Source organism: Microtus pennsylvanicus, chromosome 1 (assembly GCF_037038515.1).
Source record: "Microtus pennsylvanicus isolate mMicPen1 chromosome 1, mMicPen1.hap1, whole genome shotgun sequence".
In the NCBI taxonomy this organism is placed as follows: Eukaryota; Metazoa; Chordata; class Mammalia; order Rodentia; family Cricetidae; genus Microtus; species Microtus pennsylvanicus.
The window spans coordinates 57088706-57107646 of record NC_134579.1 but is presented as its reverse complement, the minus strand read 5'-3'; the positions used below and the strand labels follow the sequence as shown (position 1 = coordinate 57107646).

The following is an 18941-nucleotide window of genomic DNA, read 5'->3' as shown; positions in this document are numbered from 1 at the left end:
TTATCCATGTCAGAAACTGTTCTCTGATGAGAAAATAGATTAAACCTTTCTAAATTTGAAGTAGTAGTTATGAAATTAAAGCCTGTATATGATGCAGGGCATATTACTTACCACAATCTTGGTTATCCAAGTGTGGAGATAAAGCCAATTTTTTGTCTTAGGATTGGGAGGTGGCTCAAAGAACCTGCTCTGGCAGAGAACTTGAGTTCGGTTCCCAGCACCACATTAGATGGTTTACAACCACCAGTAACTCCAGTTACAAAACAAAACAGGTGAGACTCTAGCCATACTTAATGCGTGTAATTCATTCAACACTAAATCTACTAAAGGTTTCTAGGAGTTAACAAGAATCTTCTTGATAGAGAAGTGGCTTGCTGTGGTTATTGTTAAATAAAGACAAATACTAGAGCTAGCAAAGGGGCAGGGGAAACTACAAGATTTTTTTTTCTATTGTTTGTGTCTGTACACAGAGACAAGAATCTGGTACTAGCTTTTATTTTTAAATTCTCACAGTAGGATACTTTAACCTTGAAATAATAGGATGATTTAACCAATAGACAGCTATTAAACTAAAGAAAATATCTTGAAAAAATATCAAGAGGTAAATAAATTGTAGATCAAGCCAAGTCTGAACATTGGTGCTGTGCTGGGCATATTTAAAACCTAGTTAGACACACAGCGGAGGATGTCTTAACTAGGAGGCAGAGGCAGACAGGTCTCTGAGTTCGAAACCAGCCTGGTTTACAAGAGCTAGTTCCAGGGTGGACACCAAAGCTACACAGAGAAACCCTGTCCGGGACCAGGGAGAGAAAAACCCACCACCTAGTTAGAAAAGGGACTAGAGTAGACACAAGGCCGAGATCCTCAGACCACAGTAGACCAAATTTCCTTTTTCCCTAGGCAGGTCAGTTCCTGCCTTTGAAAGTGTATCTGTAGCACGAATAATAAAAACCCAGAGACAGATACTGGGTTCAAGCTGAAGATCAGAAAAACAAAACATCCAAGCCACTTGAGAAGCCTTAACTCTACCAAGGCTGAACAACTGCAGACTGAGCCCTGAGCCTCTTATTCCTCGCTGTTTATATTCCCCTCTAGTGCTGGGATTAAAGGTGTGAGCTGCCACCACCACCACCTGGATCTGTTTCTGCACTGATCTTGTTCAAAGGGTGGCTTTGAACTCACAGAGATCCATCCATCTGCCTCTGTCTCCCAAATTGTGACACCACTGCCTGGCCTTTATGGCTTACTTTTACCCTTTGGTCTTCAGGCAGGCTTTTTTTTTTTTTATTATTGTTTATTTTTTGGTTTTTCCAGACAGGGTTTCTCTGTGTAACAGTCGTGGCTGTCCTGGAACTCACTGAACTTTTCATGAGTGCAAACACCGAGGAAAAATTTCCACAACAGTTTCCGTAAGGCATTACTACGTGATCGTCCATACGTTGCTTTTCGAAGTCAGTACACAGTTAAAAGGATAATGTCACATTAGACCGTCCAGATTAAACGGTAGTGTATGAAGGGTGTCAACACTAGACGGTGTTCGGAAACTGAAATCTCTCCAAAAGGATGCATTCAGTTCTATCCCATAGATAATCCAGTAACTAAAAGGAAGGAACAGCAACAACCACCCTTGAGCAAGCAAAAACCTAAATACACCAAGGGTTCCAACGTCAGGCAACCCCGCCATCAGACAGTCCAGCCCTCCAGAGCCCGCGGCAAGCCGATGACGCTGATGACGTCACATCCGCCCCGGTCGGCCGCTCCAGGGCCGCTCTAGGCTGCGGTCTCGCTGGCCCGCCCGAAGCTTTATGGTTGCTGGGCGGGGCCGTGACGTCCTTGCCCGGGCTGCAGGGGGAGGCCGCGGCGGGGAAGATGGCGGACGGGAAGGCGGGAGAGGACAAGCCAGAGAAGCCGCAGCGAGCCGGAGCCGCCGGAGGTGAACACAACCCCAGCGTCGCGGGCTGCGGGGGCTACTCCGGCCTTTCTTTGGGCTTCCCGGGGAGCGGGGGTGTTTAGGGCATCTCAAGCGCGGGCGGAGGCGGCGCTCGGCCCGGCTAGGGGCTGGGCACGCCCGGTGTGGCCCGCGGGGATCCAGGCCCACGTAGCCTTCTCAGAGGAGAGGCCGCCAGTTACCACCCGGCCCTGAGAAGGGAGGTGGGTGACTGAGTTCGGGGTGGGAGCCAAACAAGAGAGAACTCAGGGCCCGCTGCGCACTCAGGCCCCCACGCGATCGCCGAGCCGCCTCCGCGGCCGCTGGCCCCAAACCGGCTGTGCCTGGGAGCCGGCCTCTCGGTTACACGTAGTTAATTACGTTTGTGCTCGCTTTTCACTGACGAGGTGGAAGACCCCAGCCCAGTCTTTGCTGTATTTTCACATAGAGTATTTATAAACCCTGCAGTAGGATAAGTCGAGGATGCAGGGGGAAGGGAATCTGGTTCAAGCTGCAAAAGCTTGAAATTAGGGTTTGATTCACTTTCTTTATAGTTATCTGTCTTGGGCTGCTATCCGCGGAGTCTGTGCCGGATGTTTAGTTGGCGTAGTAGGAAGGTGTGATCTTCCTGTAATTTGTCAGGAAAATGAACTCCGATTATAACTATCCTCTCGTTCCTCCTACCCCCGTAATTTTTGATCGTGTGCTTAAAGGAAAAGAAGCAAGTAGTCTCTGCCCCTACGCCCTTTTGTCGTACCAATAAGTAACACGTGCGAGCGGATCATAATGTCTTGTTTAGAATGTTTTAATGCTTTACTATTCTAGCTCCCTTTGGCCTTAACGCTAAAAGATTTAAATGCGAGAATATTTAGACTCAGCGCATAAAGGCGAACCATAGGGTCTACCAGGTTTGTTAATTGTCACGGCAATAAAAATTACTAAGAAGATAAATGTAATGTTACTTTGAACTCAAAATTTGCTTCTTTAAACATATGTAGAGTGCTGTTAGTTGAGCCAGAGCCCCTCGTCGTCGTCATCCCCCTTTGTTTGTTTCTTTGAGATAGGATCTCATTTAGCTCTGGCTTCTTGTACTGAAATTACAGGCCCATGACCACTTTGTCAGGTCTTCTCACTAAATAAATAAACTAGTAAAATAGCTGATGAAAATATTTTAGTTCTTAGTTACCTTAGCCCTCCTCCACTGTTATTAAAGGTAGTTTAAAGGAAAACTATCGCATAAGGTATCTTAGGTGGCTTTTTGCTTAGAGAACTCTTTTAAGGTAAACAGTGTTTAGGGGGTTGTATAGATTACTTTGCTAGTCGGTATCAAAAAATTTTGGTCTTTGTTGGTAACTTACAATAACAGCCCTTTTCTGCTTAATTTTTCTCATGTCATATAGATTATTAACCTCAGACATAGTGAATTATGCAGAGGAATCATAACTGAACCCATACATATGAATGAATTGATAAGTTTGCAGCAAGTATTCAGCATTTTTGGGAAACTTTGTCCATACTTGGAACATTTCTTTTGTTGAACAGCCCACAGTGTTGGGAATACAAGTACTTTTCCTATTCATTTATTCTTGTTATTATATGTTATTGATGCTGGAGAATGAACCCAAGGCCTCATTTATGCTAAGGATGAACTTCACTGCTGCGTTCTACTCCAATAAACAATATATTCCCGTAATTAAAGTTAGTATATCTACTAGAGAGGCAGTTTGAACTTCCTTTCACTTCAGTCTGCTTTGGAAGAGCTCTCTATTTTCCTTAAGACCGTTTTGGGTAATGTTACACAGTTTAGCTTAAGTAGAAAGTTAGAGACCAGCAACTTAATACATAATCATAGCCATTTTAAGTTATTGAGGGCTATGCCAAGGGCTGCTTCAATGATGTGCACATTTCCTGTGTTAAACACAGCTCGTGAAGGACTTGGATCCTTTTTTTTAACCCCCAGGTAAGGAAGCTACCAGTGTATGCACATGACTTTGTGAAATTACATTTTCTTACTAGGTATTTTTTTTCTTCTAAAGCAAAGTACCTATGTTCCCTAAAGCCCAACCCCCATCTCATCTTTTCAGTGAAAAAGAAAAATTCTATTATTATGTATGATTTAATTGACATTAACCTACACCTTTTGTCTGCTATAAAGGAGACAAGTCTTCATTAAAATATTTTTATGTTTCAAAGCTACAGAGAAACCCAGTCTCAAAAAATTTATTTAAAATCTAGCAATTTGTATAATTATGACTTACAAAGATGTAAGTGCTTTTCTTATTTAAGAATGATTGTTCATTTGTTCATTAAAATTAATACTACTAAAAAATATTCACAGTATTAATCTGTAGTCATTCACCATAAAAGCCCATGATCTCAGCTGCCCTGGAGATGAAGTAGCAGGCGTGCAAGTTACAGACAGGAATGCCTGGACCTGGGCAGCATAGTGGGACATGTCTGGAAATGAGAAAGCTGTTTGGACATGCAGGTCAGTGGTGCAACCCTTGCATGGCATATACGAGGCCATGTGTCCAAACCTTGGTGCCACAAAGTACTAATTAATCTAAAGATGCATCCTTCCCAAATTTATGGATTTAGACTTGTAGTCTTGAGTCTTAGATATTTTTTACTTTGTCAGTTACCGTGTTTACACTCCTACCCCTAACTCCCATTCTAGCTTTGCCCCATTTTCTTATTGAACTTGCCAAGACAGTCACTTAGAGTGTCTTCTGTTTTGCTACAAGTAAGTTTGACTCGTTGTCACAGAGTGTATCCTGTAGGGTAGAATTAGAGAGAAAAAGATGGCCAGTCTTTATGTCTTTCCAGTGTGTTCTTAAATAGACTTATATAATTGATTTAATACACATACAAGCAAAATTATTGAACTACATCTTGCTTCCTACATCTACATATATATGTGTACTCTCTTGAAATTAAGATTAGCTTTTTCATTCATGAGGAAATATAAGTGTATATTGACTTATAAGTATACTTGGAATAGCCCTTACAGGTAGCTTAACACAGGTGCTAGCCCAGCTTTTAGAGTAGGGTGAACTCTCAAGATGACTGTGAAGTTCTTTTTCAACTCCATAGGTTATGTAAGGTGTATCTTGAATAACACATCACTTAAGAACCTAACTAGCTGGGGATGTAGCTCAGTGTAGAGTGCTTGCCTTGTATATGCAAAGCCCTGCGTTCAGTATGGTAAAGGAGGGAAAATTCACAGTGTAGTTTAAATTAACAGTGGTCATGTTCATGATTAGATGTTTTGTGTAATTAGTTCTGCATTACTAAAAATATTATTTGCTAGATGTTTTATCTTGCCACGATTGGATATTTACAAATTAGTTTGTATAAAAGAATTTGTTGATCGTAATTTCTGGACGTCAAAATTCCACAAATGGAACCAAGATTAATGTACAACTAATAGGATAATGTTTAGCTGAAGGGTGTTTACTTTTTGTGAACTCTGTGTTTATAATTTTAAATTGCTCTGTATTTTATGCTAGTTAATTCATGGGAGCCTCTTGTACTGCCACACAATCTCAGTTCCTGCTATATACTCTAACAAACAGTGGAAGAGACTGTTGGGTCAGTAGGTGACAACTGCAGAGGTATCTTCCTTGTAAAGATGCTTTTTGAGGTTGCTGCTCCCATCAATCTGCTCAGTAAAAATAGCTCATCTTGGTAAGTTGTTTCGACTTCACCAGGACCTGAAGAAGAAGCAGAAAAACCTGTGAAAACTAAGACTGTTTCTTCCAGTAATGGAGGGGAAAGTTCCAGTCGCAGCGCTGAAAAGCGATCAGCTGACGAAGAAGCTGCAGACCTCCCAACAAAGCCTACAAAGATCTCTAAATTTGGATTTGCCATAGGTAGTCAGACGACAAAGAAAGCATCAGCCATCTCCATCAAACTTGGATCAAGTGTGAGTTGTTTTATGTCTGGTGTTGTAATAGCCCTTAAGGATTTGTTACATCAGTCTGCTCTTCTTAGTATAGGTGTGTGTATGTATATATATATATATATATATATATATATATATATATATATATATATATATTTAAATAAGAGTTCAAAAGGTAAGTCGCTTTAAGTGACTCTGAACTTACATGTAAGTGGTCAAAAGTAATGAACACTTTAGGAAAGGTCCATGAATTCTATCTCAAAGCAGTTGTTGAAGAAGGCATATTGTAATGAATATATGATTTTTAAAGTAATCATTTAGGATTTTTTTAGTTGAATAATATCTCTGAAAATATTGAATTTTAGGAATTAAATTTTTAACATGGTATATTAAAAAGTAGTAAATTGTATTGTGCTGTAGCTTTACTGTAGAATATATGCTTAGCGTCTGAGAGGCTAAAGGTAGAACGTAACTGGTAGAGAAACTCAGTGTGATGTCCCTTGATTCTGAAGGAGCTGTGTAATCATATGAAGGTTACTGTGGGCCAGACTAGCAATTACTAGTCATTTCTTCTGTGTGCATCCCTTAGCTTAACTAATACTAAATTATAAATCCTAACTATTCGATACATGGAATTAATAAAGTAAAACTTACCTGCTGGTAACCCTTGTTTTCAAAGATATGATAGTTTTGCTCAAAATATACTGAGTTTCTTACTGTGAAAGCTTATGAAAAATTTGAGTCTTCTAAGAACAATTGTTTTTGATTAAATAAACCTATATAAATTTTATTTGTGATAATTCTGTTAAATATTTCTTCTTCAGAAGCCTAAGGAAACGGTTCCAACTCTTGCTCCAAAAACCCTTTCAGTAGCAGCAGCTTTCAATGAAGATGAAGATGTAAGTTAACACTGTTCTAGTTTACTTTATTTTTAAAGGTGTGTGAGATAAGTGCCATGAAAGGCATGTGTGTCATGTTATGCATGTGGAAGTCAGGAGACACCTTCTTGGGGGCGGTTCTTTTGTCCTAGGATTGCCAGACTTGCATGGCAAGCTTCTTTACCTACTGAGCCACCCTGTTGGCCCTTATTTTTCCTTTAACTAGTCCCTTTAAGAAGATAGTGGGGGCTTGGTAGTAAGGAGCATGACTGTTCTTTCAGAGGACCAGAGTTCAGTTCCTGAGAGCTGGCTCACTAACACCTGTAACTCCAGCTCCAGGGGATTCAGCTCCTTTGGCTTGCACAGGCACCTGCACACACATGCACATACCCATACAACATACACATACTCTTACATCCACACATGTAATTAAAAATAATAAACTTTTTTTATAGAGAAAAGGATAGTAATGAAAAATTGGAGTTTGTACTAATGGTATTTAAATTGATATCAGTAAAATAGTATTAGTAAAATTTCTGTATTAAAATAGTATTAGTAAAATTTTCTAAGAAAATTGGATATTTCCTTTTTTTTTTCCTCCCTTTGTACTGAGCTTAATGCCTTGTGTATGCCAGGCAACTGTTCTACTGTTTGTTCTACTAAGGTACATACCCAAAACTAAAAATTTGATGGGTCTGTTTGTTGGTTTAAGTGTATAAATGTTGCTAATTTTTAGGCAAGAAACTTAAGAATCAAGTCAGATGCTTATAATGAATACTAGGAACATGGTCATTCAAATGTCTAGAGGTCAAAAAACCACTTGCTGGGTTAGTTCTTTGACCAGGTGGGTCTTGGGGATTGACTATAGGTTGTCTGGCTTGGTGGCAGGTACCTTTACCCACTGAGCTCTCTGCAGCCTTCTCATGCCTGACCTCAGTATTGCTGCCTTTGGTGATGTCACTTGTGCTCAGAAGTTAGAAAGAGCGGCTATAGAGTGCTGCATGGTGTATCTGTAGCAGGAAATACAGTGTAGGTGATACTGCTAGAACTTCCTCTTAATGAGTATGTTCAGAGTGAGCTTGAGGTCTCCATCTGTTATTCTGTCTGTCCCAGTTCTCCCGTGCTCCTTACAGTGTTGATATCCTGTTATACTCATGGATTTTAGTGGAAATTTCCAGGGTATTTTTCCTTTGTGAAAGACATGGTCACCATATCTCAGGCTGACTGGCCTGGAACTTGATATATAGCTGAGGATGACTTTGAATTTCAGCTCCTTTTGCCTCCACCTCTCATGTCTTGAGATTACAGAAATGTACCACCATACCCATGCACACCATACACATCTTACGTGGTGTGGAGGGTCAAGCCTGACTAGAGCCCTGTGCATAGTAGACAAGCTGGAATTAAAGGAATGGGGCACTGCTCTTGACTGTTTTGTCTTTGAGGCAGAAACTCTTACAGCTAGGGATAGCCCCTGAACTCGCTCTACCATACTCATACTCAGCCAATGAAACATTTGGATATGTACAAGACCAGAAGGAAAAGACCCTGGGAAGTAGGGAAAGTATACAAATAGGAAGCTGTTGGTGCCTATAATGCAGCCGTGCTTTGTGTGTAATGTCTTAACAGTATGGCTGTCTCTTTTATATGCTTCTCCTGTGTGCCTTTGCAATGTGGATTTATTTATTTGTGCAACTGGAGATGAGTACCTAGGTTTACCCTGCCCCCCCCCCCAAAGAGTGGATTTAAAATTTTTCTGTTGTGAATATATATTTTGATATTTGCTTGAAACATTTACTCGTAAACATTTAGGCAGATTCCATGCCTTTGCCAAAGTGAAAAGTGTACCAGAAAGCGTGAAGTTCATGTGTCTCTTTGACATACTTGTTATTTTAACTTGGTTATAGTTGGAGGTTTTCGAGGAACCTTTTGTATTGTGTTCTGACTGTACAAATAATCTACATCCTTGTTTTGAGTTACCTTTCTCTTTATCCTTCCCCAAATTTGTTTTTGTGAAAAAAGCTTTAAGAAATATTTAAAGTGGGGGCTGGAGAGATGGCTCAGAGGTTGGGAGCGCTGTCCGCTCTTCAGAGGTCCTGAGTTCAATTGCAGCAACCATCACAGCCATCTATAATGAGACCTGATGCCCTCCTCTGGCCTGCAGGCATACAGAACACTGTATACACAATAAATAAAAAAATATATATATTTAAAGTGGGGTGAGGTGCTCTGAGAAGATTGAGGCAGCAGGTCCCCTGCAGCCACAGTTACAGCTGTTGGAAGCTGCAAGGCATGGGTGCTAGAACAGAATTCAGGTCCTCTGGAAGACCAGAACGTGCTCTTAACCTTTGAGCGGTCTCTTCATCCTCCTTCACTGAAGTACTTTTGAGCCATAACAAATAATAAAAAGTAAGTAAAAGTGAGAAGGCTCAGGCATAGTGGCACACACACTGTGCATGCAGGCCAGAGCTCTTAATTAGTGTCCATGTTCATTTGTTTGTTTTGAGACAGGCCCCTAGTGGTCTGGAACCTAATGATTTGTTTAGACCAAGTGAATTAGTAATTTTTATTCATCTCAATTTACTTGTTTTGCAGAGTGAGCCAGAAGAAATGCCTCCAGAAGCAAAGATGAGGATGAAGAATATTGGAAGGTAACCATAGTTTTTCATAGTTATTACAGAACCCTAAGGAAGTCAAGGGAAAGAATAAGTTGCACACATTTTACATGAATCCATAGTATGCCCATCTGATCCTATAAAGAATTTGAATCTATCCATGAGCTTTAAAGTGTATGATGCAAATAGGAGTAGTCCGACTGGCTGCCAGTTGTCATATTTGCTAGAAAGTAAGAAATAAATCTGATACTGTTACCAGGTCCAAGTGAAATACACACACAGTTTTTTATTGTTATATTTATTTTTAGCTCGGTATATAGACCAGGTTAGACCTGAACTCAGAGATCCACCTGCCTCTGCCTCCAGAGTGCTAGGATTAGAAGTGTGCACCACCACACCCAGCTTACACATGGTTTAAGTGTAAAACTGAAACTGGACTTCACATAAAACACGACACTGCACATTTCTTTCTATGTTTCACATCTTTGGATTTTTGTTTCATTTTTATAAATGTTGGTGATAAGCCACCAAATTAATTTTTTTTTAATTTTTTAAATATTTATTTATTTATTATGCACACAACATTTTGTCTGTGTGTACGCCTGCAGGCCAGAAGAGGGCACCAGATCTCATTACAGATGGTTGTGAGCCACCATGTGGTTGCTGGGAATTGAACTCAGGACCTTTGGAAGAGCAGGCAATGCTCTTAACCTCTGAGCCATCTCTCCAGCCCCCGAATTAATTTTTTAACCTTATTTGTGGGTCTTAGGTCACTCACTTTGCTACAGATTATTTTGTTTGTTTGCTGTAGTGCTGGGAATTGAACCCAGGGTCTGGTAATCTGGATAACTATTCTACAACTGAGTTTATACCTCAGAGCTCTATAGCTCTCAGGCAGCAGTACTAGAGCTGCAGTGGTGTCTACTGTTAACTGTATACAAGTATTACCTTAAATGTGTATTGAAAACTACACGTTTGGTTGTGGAATTCCGTTCAGTGGTAGAGCTCTTGGCCAAGATACAGTAGTCCCTAGACTTTCCACAAAAGGAAAAAAATATCAGGGTGGGCCTAGAGAGGTGCATGCCTTTAATCCTCACACTCAAGGCAGAGGCAAGTGGATCTCTGAATTCCAGGATAGTCTGACCTAAGAGACACTGTCTTCAAAAGTCATGTCATTGCAAGACTCTAGGCTCCCCTTTATACTCCTGTCCTCAACTGCAGACATATTGAATGTGAAGTCTTAACCCTGTAAAGAAAGGACATTGTAAAAATTGCTACAGGGGCTCCTGATGATCTGTATTTATAATGAATGCTAAGCAAATATAAATAAGTTTAAAACAGACCAAAACAACAATTCGAATAAATTGCATTTCTTTTACACAGGGACACACCAACATCAGCTGGACCAAACTCCTTTAATAAAGGAAAGCATGGCTTTTCCGATAATCAGAAGCTATGGGAGAGAAATATAAAATCTCATCTTGGAAATGTACATGACCAAGACAATTAAATGAAGTGTTTTGCGATTGGGGTGTGGGTGGGTGCAGTTAGAAGGAACAGTCTCCTTTTGTAAAGAATGGTGTAAGACTAGCTTTGGAGCCGTTTTTTCTTTTCCTTTTTCTTCTTTTTCTTTTTATTTTTTTTTTAAGATTGAGTGGTACACTAATAAATGAGAGTTTGAAATTAGAGGTAATTTATGTTTTATATACAGATTTCAAGACATTTGCTAATTTTGTAGTTTCATGTGATTAGTTTCCAAAGGTTACAGATAATAAAGAAATCAGAAGTGGTACCTTTCTAAGAATTGCATATTTTTTTAGACACAACTATTAGCACATTAAGAGGGAAGCCAAAAGTCACTGTCTACTTAAAACTGAGCAGTTCCTCTTCTGTGTCCACTCCCTCATTACCTGAACTGTCTGGCTACCAGGAGCAGCCTTGTAGAGAGGGAGTATTGGATTGAGAAGACAACGTTCCTGGACTATCAACTGAAAGTAAATTTAGATAAAATTAAAATAAATAAACCTTTTCCTATGGACAGTTCATTTTGTTTGGGGTTGTCATATACTAGTATTGCATCGCTATCAGTGAATATAGACGCTTTGCTCTTTAAAAAACATTTTTTTGTCAAAAATTCTTATGTGAAGTATTATTAAAAGTAGCCCACTTCACTTTAATGGAAATTGTCTCCATTCAGGAGTCTTCAGTGAACACTATTTGCTACCAAAGTAAATCAGTATTTTGAATGTGCTTCTCTTGGTTTTTATTCTAGTTCCTATAAGCATTTCCACCAGAACTTGAGGCAAATCATAAGGAAGCTGTTTCTTTTAAAGTAAAAAAATCCCACCAAAAATATAAATGTACATACTGCTTTAAGTATTTGACTGGTTTTTATTTTTAAAAGGTTTAAATACCAAAAAAAGGGGGAAGATATAACATTGTATGAAGACAGATAAGGCAATGCACTTTCTGTGACTTTTGAAACATTTAAGTTACTAACTCATTAGCTCCAATTTGAATTGAACTCACAAGATTTATTTGTACAACTCCATGACTTACTTTAAGTATATACATATTGGCCAGTGGTTTCAAAAGCACATTTTAATGACTGAAATAAGACAGAAAATGCTTCTTCAAACACATTTTCATTATGAAGTCTCTTAATACTCTTAGATTTGTGTATTGCTGGTGTTTGTATTTTTTATTGTATATGGGCTTTTTTGATGTGACAGTTAATGCATCTTTAACAGTCACAGACAAAATAAATGATGAGGTTTCCTTGAAAATGACAATGTTGAATTTGGAGGCAGCTTCAGTGGGTTTCATTGGTGGCAGTTATTCACGAGGCATTTTTAATGTAATAACTTCCAAGAAGCAGCCTACAAATATTCATAACACTTTGTTCACTGTATTTAAGTTTACTTAATAAGCCCCAAGTAAAAACAATGGAAATGTACATAGCACTGTTAGTTCTTACATGGTTTAAGTATATCAAGATACATAAATTTAACTTTTATGTAGGCAAACTGTTCATTTGTCCATTTTACTGTTTGTTGAAATAACATCTCTCCTACATATTTACTTGACTCAAATGACATTAACCTGAGGTCAAGGTGAGGAGAGAGACGACTGAGCTGAATGTCTTTACTAAAATTACAATAAATTTTGTCAAACTTGGTAGTGGTTTTATTTTTTATTTCATTTAATAATTTCTTCCTGTGTCTTTGAAAACATTTTAGAAAGTATTTTCTATGTATGGCATGCTGTCATGGTTGGGAGAATGAAAACATCACCTTTTTAGATGCCTGTTTCCAGAACTTCTTACATACTGGCCATTAGACATTTGTGGAGGATGTTAGCATTATCTGGTGCTCTACCTTACACTGTTCTGCTGGTCTTCACATTCCATTTACAACACTGTTACACCCCCAATCCAAGAGCCAGTTCATTGTCAATTTATGGCTTGTCTTCATTTATTCTTTTTTTTTTTACATATTTTTCCTCATTTTTTAATTGATTTTTAATGAGCTCTGCATTTTTCTCTGCTCCCCTCCCTAGCTCTCCTCTCCCCCTTCAATCCTCCCCCAAGGTCCCCATGCTCCCAGTTTACTCAGGAGATCTTGTCTTTTTCTACTTTCTACTTTACATGTAGAACTCCACATGGTTGTCTAGTTCTCTGGGATTGTGGTATGTAGGCTGGTTTTCTTTGCTTTATGTTTAAAAACCACCTATGAGTGAGTACATGTAATAATTGTCTTTCTGTGTCTGGGCTACCTCACTCAAAATAATGTTTTCTAGCTCCATCCATTTTCCTGCAAAATTAAAGATATCATAATAAAAAGTCGGGATGTCAGATACTGGAGTAAGAACCTGAGAGCTAAGAGAAGCAGGAGAGCAGCCACCAGTGAGTTCCTACTTCTTCTGTTCCTTCCTCCTTATAGGGCCAAGATCCTCAGCTCTGCCTTTCTGTGAGTTCTGTCTCCCATCTGTCTACAGTTCTCCAAAACTCTGTGGTTAATTTTGGGCAACTAGTGGCTGTTTCTGTCCACTATTGACTCCAAGAAAGCTTTATTTGTCAGAACAATCAAAATATCATTCAAGGTGCCCATGCACATTGCCAGTGTACACATGTCGAAGGTCAGAGGACAGCTTGCAGGAGTCTGTTCTCTCCTTCCACCCTGTGGGTTACAAGTCAATATGGCTTGGCAGCAAGCACCCTTTCCTGCTCTTACCAGTCCCTAGATCCTTGGGGTTTTTATCCTGTGTAGCCCTGGCTGTCCTGGAGTTCACTCTCTAGACCAGGCTGACCTCAAACTCAGAGATCTACCTGCCTCTGCCTTCCAAGTACTGCCACCACCCGACTTACCTAGATTATTTTTGTTTTGTTTTTTTGTTCCTAGATTCTTAAATGGAACATGTAAAAATGTTCATCTTTTTTATTTTCACATTTATTGTGACTAAACTGAAATTTGCCTCAGCCTCTCAAGATGCAGGTTGAGAATTATCTTCTATGACCTTGTGGAAAAGTGTTGGACAGTTATTTACAATAAATCTCTTCCCCAATTAAGGGAGTGCATATTTCCTTCTTGAATTCACTTACTGTGCTTTGGGTAATGCCACTGATCCATGTCTTATCAGCAAGTGCATAGTGTCAGTTTGTTCTGTTGCTGTTTAGGTTTTGGTTGGGCTAAGGATTGAACCTTAGTCCTTATGCACCCAAACAGTCCCCAGCTCTACAGTGTTAACTTGTAAAATGGTGGTATCCTGTGATGGATTTCTCCATTAAAGTACAGTAGTTGTGCCCTTGCTGAATTCTTTTTTGTTGCCTTTTGATAGTAATTAAATATACTGAGGTTAAAGATAAACTCACCCCTATTTTTTTTAGGGTTTTCATTTTTCAAAGTTTACACAGACTTATTTTGAGTATATTATGCAATTTAATAGGGGTATTAAGGAAAATTGGCTTTTGTCTTTCAGGAATGTTTTAAATTAATAAGATAAAACACTTTGTCATGCTGAAATCGCAATTGATTTTAAATTAATGCTTTTGTCAAGAATTGAATGTTGAGTTCTGCCAAAGGCTTAATTTTCCTTCTCAAAGAAAATGGGACTGGAGAGATAGCTCAGTGGTTAAGAGCACTGGTTTGCTCATTCATGGGAACTGGGTCTGATTCCCAGCACCCATATGGAGCCTCAAAACTGTCTATAACTCCAAGGGGATCTGATGTGCTCTTCTGGCCTGTGCCAGCTCCAGGCATGCATGAGATACAACAGATACACTCGTGCAAAACATTTACTTAAAGGACTCAAGCTAAGAAACTTCTAGTGTAGCAGAGGTGTCAAATGTAGGAAGAGAACTATCCTTGGGTTAGGGAAACGGACAACTGAATTAGATAATAAGAGAAAAATGTATCGTCTTTGGGCAGAGACTAGAGACAGCTCAGTTGGGAAAGTGTTTGCCTAGTATGCACAAAGCTCTGGGTTTGATCCGCAGTGCAGCAAGCGCAGCACTGTTAGTAATGCGTACCTGGAATCCCAGAACTTGGGAGGTGGAAGCAGGAGTATTGACAGCTCAGCATTATCCCTGACTAGACAGATGTTAGACCACACTGGGTCACAAGGGTCCATTTTGGTCAGGAGGTGGTTATGGTCACTGTCAAAATTAAGAAAGGGTGGCTGTAGGGAAGAGCTGCTCATTGCAATAAAAATAGATGTTGGAAATGTGGCCCAAGCTCTATGTGTAAGATCTCTGATGGAATGTAGCTCTCCATCCTCTGGAGCATCTATCGTTAGTTAGAAATAGTACTGTTGTTATAGTTTCTTTCCCTGTATAATTCCGTTGTATGTTGTTTAGAATAGAGGTGTCTTTATAAAGTGAATCCGAGCTAGGGTTTACCTGAACAGATTTGAGAACTGTGAGCAATGGCCTTGAGGCACAATCACAATAGCCATCCACCTAATTACCACACACACACACACACACAAAAAAAAAAACGAACTCTGCATTGATGGGGGAAGCTTTGTTAACCAATCATCCTTAAGCGGATGAGGCTGGGACCCAGAAAGAAAACCACATACATGGACCAGGTGGTCTCTGTGGTCCTGCTGCAACCGAGTTGAGCCTGGATTTTATGTTCCTGTGGCGTGAGTTTCCCCTTCTAATAAATAAAAATATAATTGTTTATCCTTTAAGCTAGCCTGGTTATTTCATGAACCGAGTTAGCTTTTACACTGCATTTAAAAAATAACAGCTCACCGTCACACGGTGGTCTAGCCATCCTAACAGTGACATTGAACTCCTGAGCTTCCTGCCCCTGCCTGCTCAGTGATGTGATCACAGTGCATTGCTTTTATCCAATGGTAGAGACTGCCTGGGAATTGTATGCATACTAGGCAAGCACTCTACTAACTGAACAGCCAGTGTTCTTCTGTGTAGCATAAGTTCTAATTGGCCTTTTTTTTTTCTTTTGTAGACCAGGCTGGCCTCAAACTCGTGATTCTCTTGCCTCTACCTCCTTCAACAAATCCTACCGGCGTGTGCCACCACAGTCGGCTCTAATTGGTCTTAATAAAGAAAAAAATAATAAAAACTGGAGCCAGATATGGGGCAAATGCTAAAAGATCAGAGAGACAGGAGCAAGCCACAGCCAACTCTCTCTTAACTTGCTAACTCCTCAGCTGAAATATGGGCCGAGCTCTTGTCTCCTCTTGCTTTTCTTTCTCTCTCACCTAGCCATATCACTTCTGTGTTTATACCGACCTCCAGACCTCTGTCGTTAACTAGTGGCTAGCTCCATCCTTTGATCTGCAGGCACACTTTGTTAGAGCAAAAGCAAAACATCACCAAAATTGTATGAATTTCTTGGTTTGTTTTGTTTTTTGAGACAGTGTCTTTATGTAGTCCTGACTGTCTTAAAACTTGCTGGGTAGACTAGGTTGGCCTCCAACTTGCAGAGATTCCCCTGCCTCTGCCTCCTAAATAGTAGGATTAAGTGTGCCCAGTCTGTGTACAATGTTACATAAGGAAATGTTACATAAGAAAACCTTGGTTTTCTGTTTTTCAGAGATGTGTCCCAGGCTTTCTCTGTGTAACTGCTCTAGCTGTTCTGGAATTCAGGCTGGCCTTGAACTCACAAGAGATTCACCTTCCTCTGTCTCCTGAGGACATTTTATTTACAGTATCCATTAAACTTACATTATTTATAAAATTAACTACTGAGAGGAATTAAAGGTAGTCTAGATAAATGAAGATATGTTAACAGATTTAGGAAATAAGAAATTTCATTTCCCCATATATATTATACTTCTTTAATTCTAGTATTCAGGAGGGAGAGGTAGGCAGATATTTGTGAGTTCAAGGCCAGCTAGGGAGACAAAAATCCTGCATTGCATCAAAAAAAAAAAAAGAAAGAAAGAAAAAAAATGGGACTGGAGAGTTACCTCAATGGTTAAGAGCACTGGCTGCTCTTCCATGGGCCTGGGTTTGATTCTCAGAACACATGGAGGCTTAAAACTGTCTATAACTCCAAGAGGATCTGATGTGCTCTTACCAGGCATGCTTGATATACAACATACATTCAAGCAAAACATTCATACACATAAATAATGAAATTAAAAAAAATTCAGTTTATGGGCTGGATAGATGGCTCAGAGGTTGAAAGCACTGACTGTTCTTCCAGAGGACCTGAGTTCAATTCCCAGCAACTGCATGGCTGACAGCTGTCTGTAATGAGATCTGGTGCCCTCTTCTGGCATTCAGGCATATATGCAGGGAGAACACTATATACATAATAAATCTTTTTAAAAAATCAACTTAAGCTGGGTCATGGTGGCGCACACCTTTAATCCTAGCACTCGGGAGGCAGAGGCAGGTGAATCACTGTGAGTTCAAGGCCAGCTTGGTCTACAAAAGTTAGTTCCAGGACAGGATCCAAAGCTACAGAGAAACCCTGTCTCAAAAAATGAAAAAATTCTGCAATTGTATTTATAGACAAGCATTGTGGTGTAGGACATCAATACCAACACTTGGGAGGCAGAGATGGTGGGGGGAATCTAAGTTCAAGGCCAACAGGGTCTATTTGCATAGTGAGTTCCAGGCCAGCCAGGGAGAGCTACTAGTGTCTCAAGAACACCACCCCCCAAAAGCAGAACCTACTCTATCAGATGTCAAAATTACCATAAAACTATGAGTATGTTGATGATCAGAGATGGAAAAAGAACAAAGCTGAATAACAATTTGAGTAAAAGCCTATCCTTGTGTGAGCACCGCTATAGCTGTGGTAGTCAAACACATACAAAATTAAAAACTTTGAAGAAACAAGCTGGGTATAATCCCAGCACTTGAGAAGTAGGTAGAGGCAGGTGGATCTCAGTGAGTTCAAGGTCACTCTGGTCACCAGAGTAAGTTCCAGGATGTCCAGGGCTACACACAGGGAAACCCTGTCTTACAATAACAACAGAAAAACAGTACTTGGAATCAGCAAGCCCTGGTTGTCCTAGACCAACTCGAACTCACAGAAATCTGCCTGCCTCTACCTCTCAGTGAGGGGACTAAAAGTGTGTGCTACTATGCCTGGCTGAGATTATCAAAGTCTTTAAACAAATTGTGAAAAGATGATTTGGGTCATAGAAGACAGTGAACAGCACTTCTTCACTCAAAGTGTAAACCAGCGAAAAACATTCACCAACATTAAATGACAGTGAACCTGTCCTCACACTGCTAAAGAATTCAAATTGCAGTTGCTCACTAGGAGGTCATATACTGTGGAGTTATTATAAAATAGTTCCTTGAGCAACCCAGCAGATAAGCGGACTGACCAGGAAGGACCAATCTTTGACATTGGGGTAACAGGCTCTCGAAGGTATGACCCTGTGCTACTAAAACAGAATGGTAATTTATAGATAGTGTAATAAGAATATATAACATTCTCTCCCAGATCAGGAGGCAGAAGAGCAAACAAACAAACCCTAGCCCTGTTACAGCACTAATTTACTTCTTGGAGGGGGAGCCTTTGCAAGTGTTACAGCTCTGGAGGGAAAGTTTCAGGCTATACCTGTAGCTGTGAAGGGAAGGTATCCTGAATACCTACCTACAGCTGAGAGGAGAAAGGCGTCCTGTCGGGAGATGAGGGTATATCTGGTATATCTACAGCTGAGAATGAAAGGTGTCCTGTCGGGAGATGAGGGTATATCTGGTATATATACAGCTGAGAATGGAAGGTATCCTGGATACTTATGAGGAGAAAGGTGTCCTGACTGTTGGGAGTCAGGCTATCCCTGAAACTGGGTTCCTGCGGGGAATAGTCCCCCACAGGATGTGGCAATCCAGCTCCTCTCTCAGAGAGAGCTGTTACAGCTGAGTGCTGCTTCACTCTGCTAGGAGTTTCCCAGCAGATCCGTCTTTTGCTGCTCTGCTCCATCCCCCTAAGGAGATTCTTCAGACAAAACTCATTCAAGAGATTTATTTGGGAGGGAGGAATCCAAGAGAGTGAATGCCTCTGCCAACTGAACAGCACAGGGCTTATATGACTGCTTAGGGGTGGAGTTTTTCCAGATTATTTGGGTTGGGAATTGGCCAGATTTCAAGCCCCTGATCTTGGACAAGCTCAGAGATTGGT

General features: G+C 40.2%; 1 protein-coding gene across 6 annotated transcripts; it reads left to right on the top strand.

The window, feature by feature from the left end:
• The first annotated feature begins 1782 nt into the window (after positions 1-1782).
• Positions 1783-12501, top strand: Pcnp (PEST proteolytic signal containing nuclear protein). Of its 6 annotated transcripts, XM_075964541.1 has the most exons (6): positions 1816-1933; positions 5437-5614; positions 5690-5852; positions 6656-6730; positions 9305-9360; positions 10708-12501. In XM_075964541.1, exons 2-6 carry the CDS (start codon positions 5559-5561, stop codon positions 10832-10834), a joined length of 477 nt encoding a protein of 158 aa, XP_075820656.1. In that variant the 5' UTR covers positions 1816-1933; positions 5437-5558; the 3' UTR covers positions 10835-12501. The 6 variants fall into 6 exon arrangements, with proteins under 6 accessions (XP_075820626.1, XP_075820616.1, XP_075820656.1 ...); XM_075964511.1 differs by lacking the exon at positions 5437-5614 and having other exon boundaries at positions 1783-1933; positions 6659-6730; XM_075964501.1 differs by lacking the exon at positions 5437-5614 and having other exon boundaries at positions 1783-1933.
• Positions 12502-18941: the final 6440 nt, after the last annotated feature.

Bases quoted from the DNA above. Each gene is read 5' to 3' on its own strand.
- Pcnp (XM_075964501.1), top strand. From the start codon at position 1,806: ATGGTTGCTGGGCGGGGCCGTGACGTCCTTGCCCGGGCTGCAGGGGGA. The intron at 5,853-6,655 runs GTGAGTTGTTTT...TTTCTTCTTCAG, and splicing joins CCATCAAACTTGGATCAAGT to AAGCCTAAGGAAACGGTTCC. The intron at 9,361-10,707 runs GTAACCATAGTT...TCTTTTACACAG, and splicing joins AGGATGAAGAATATTGGAAG to GGACACACCAACATCAGCTG.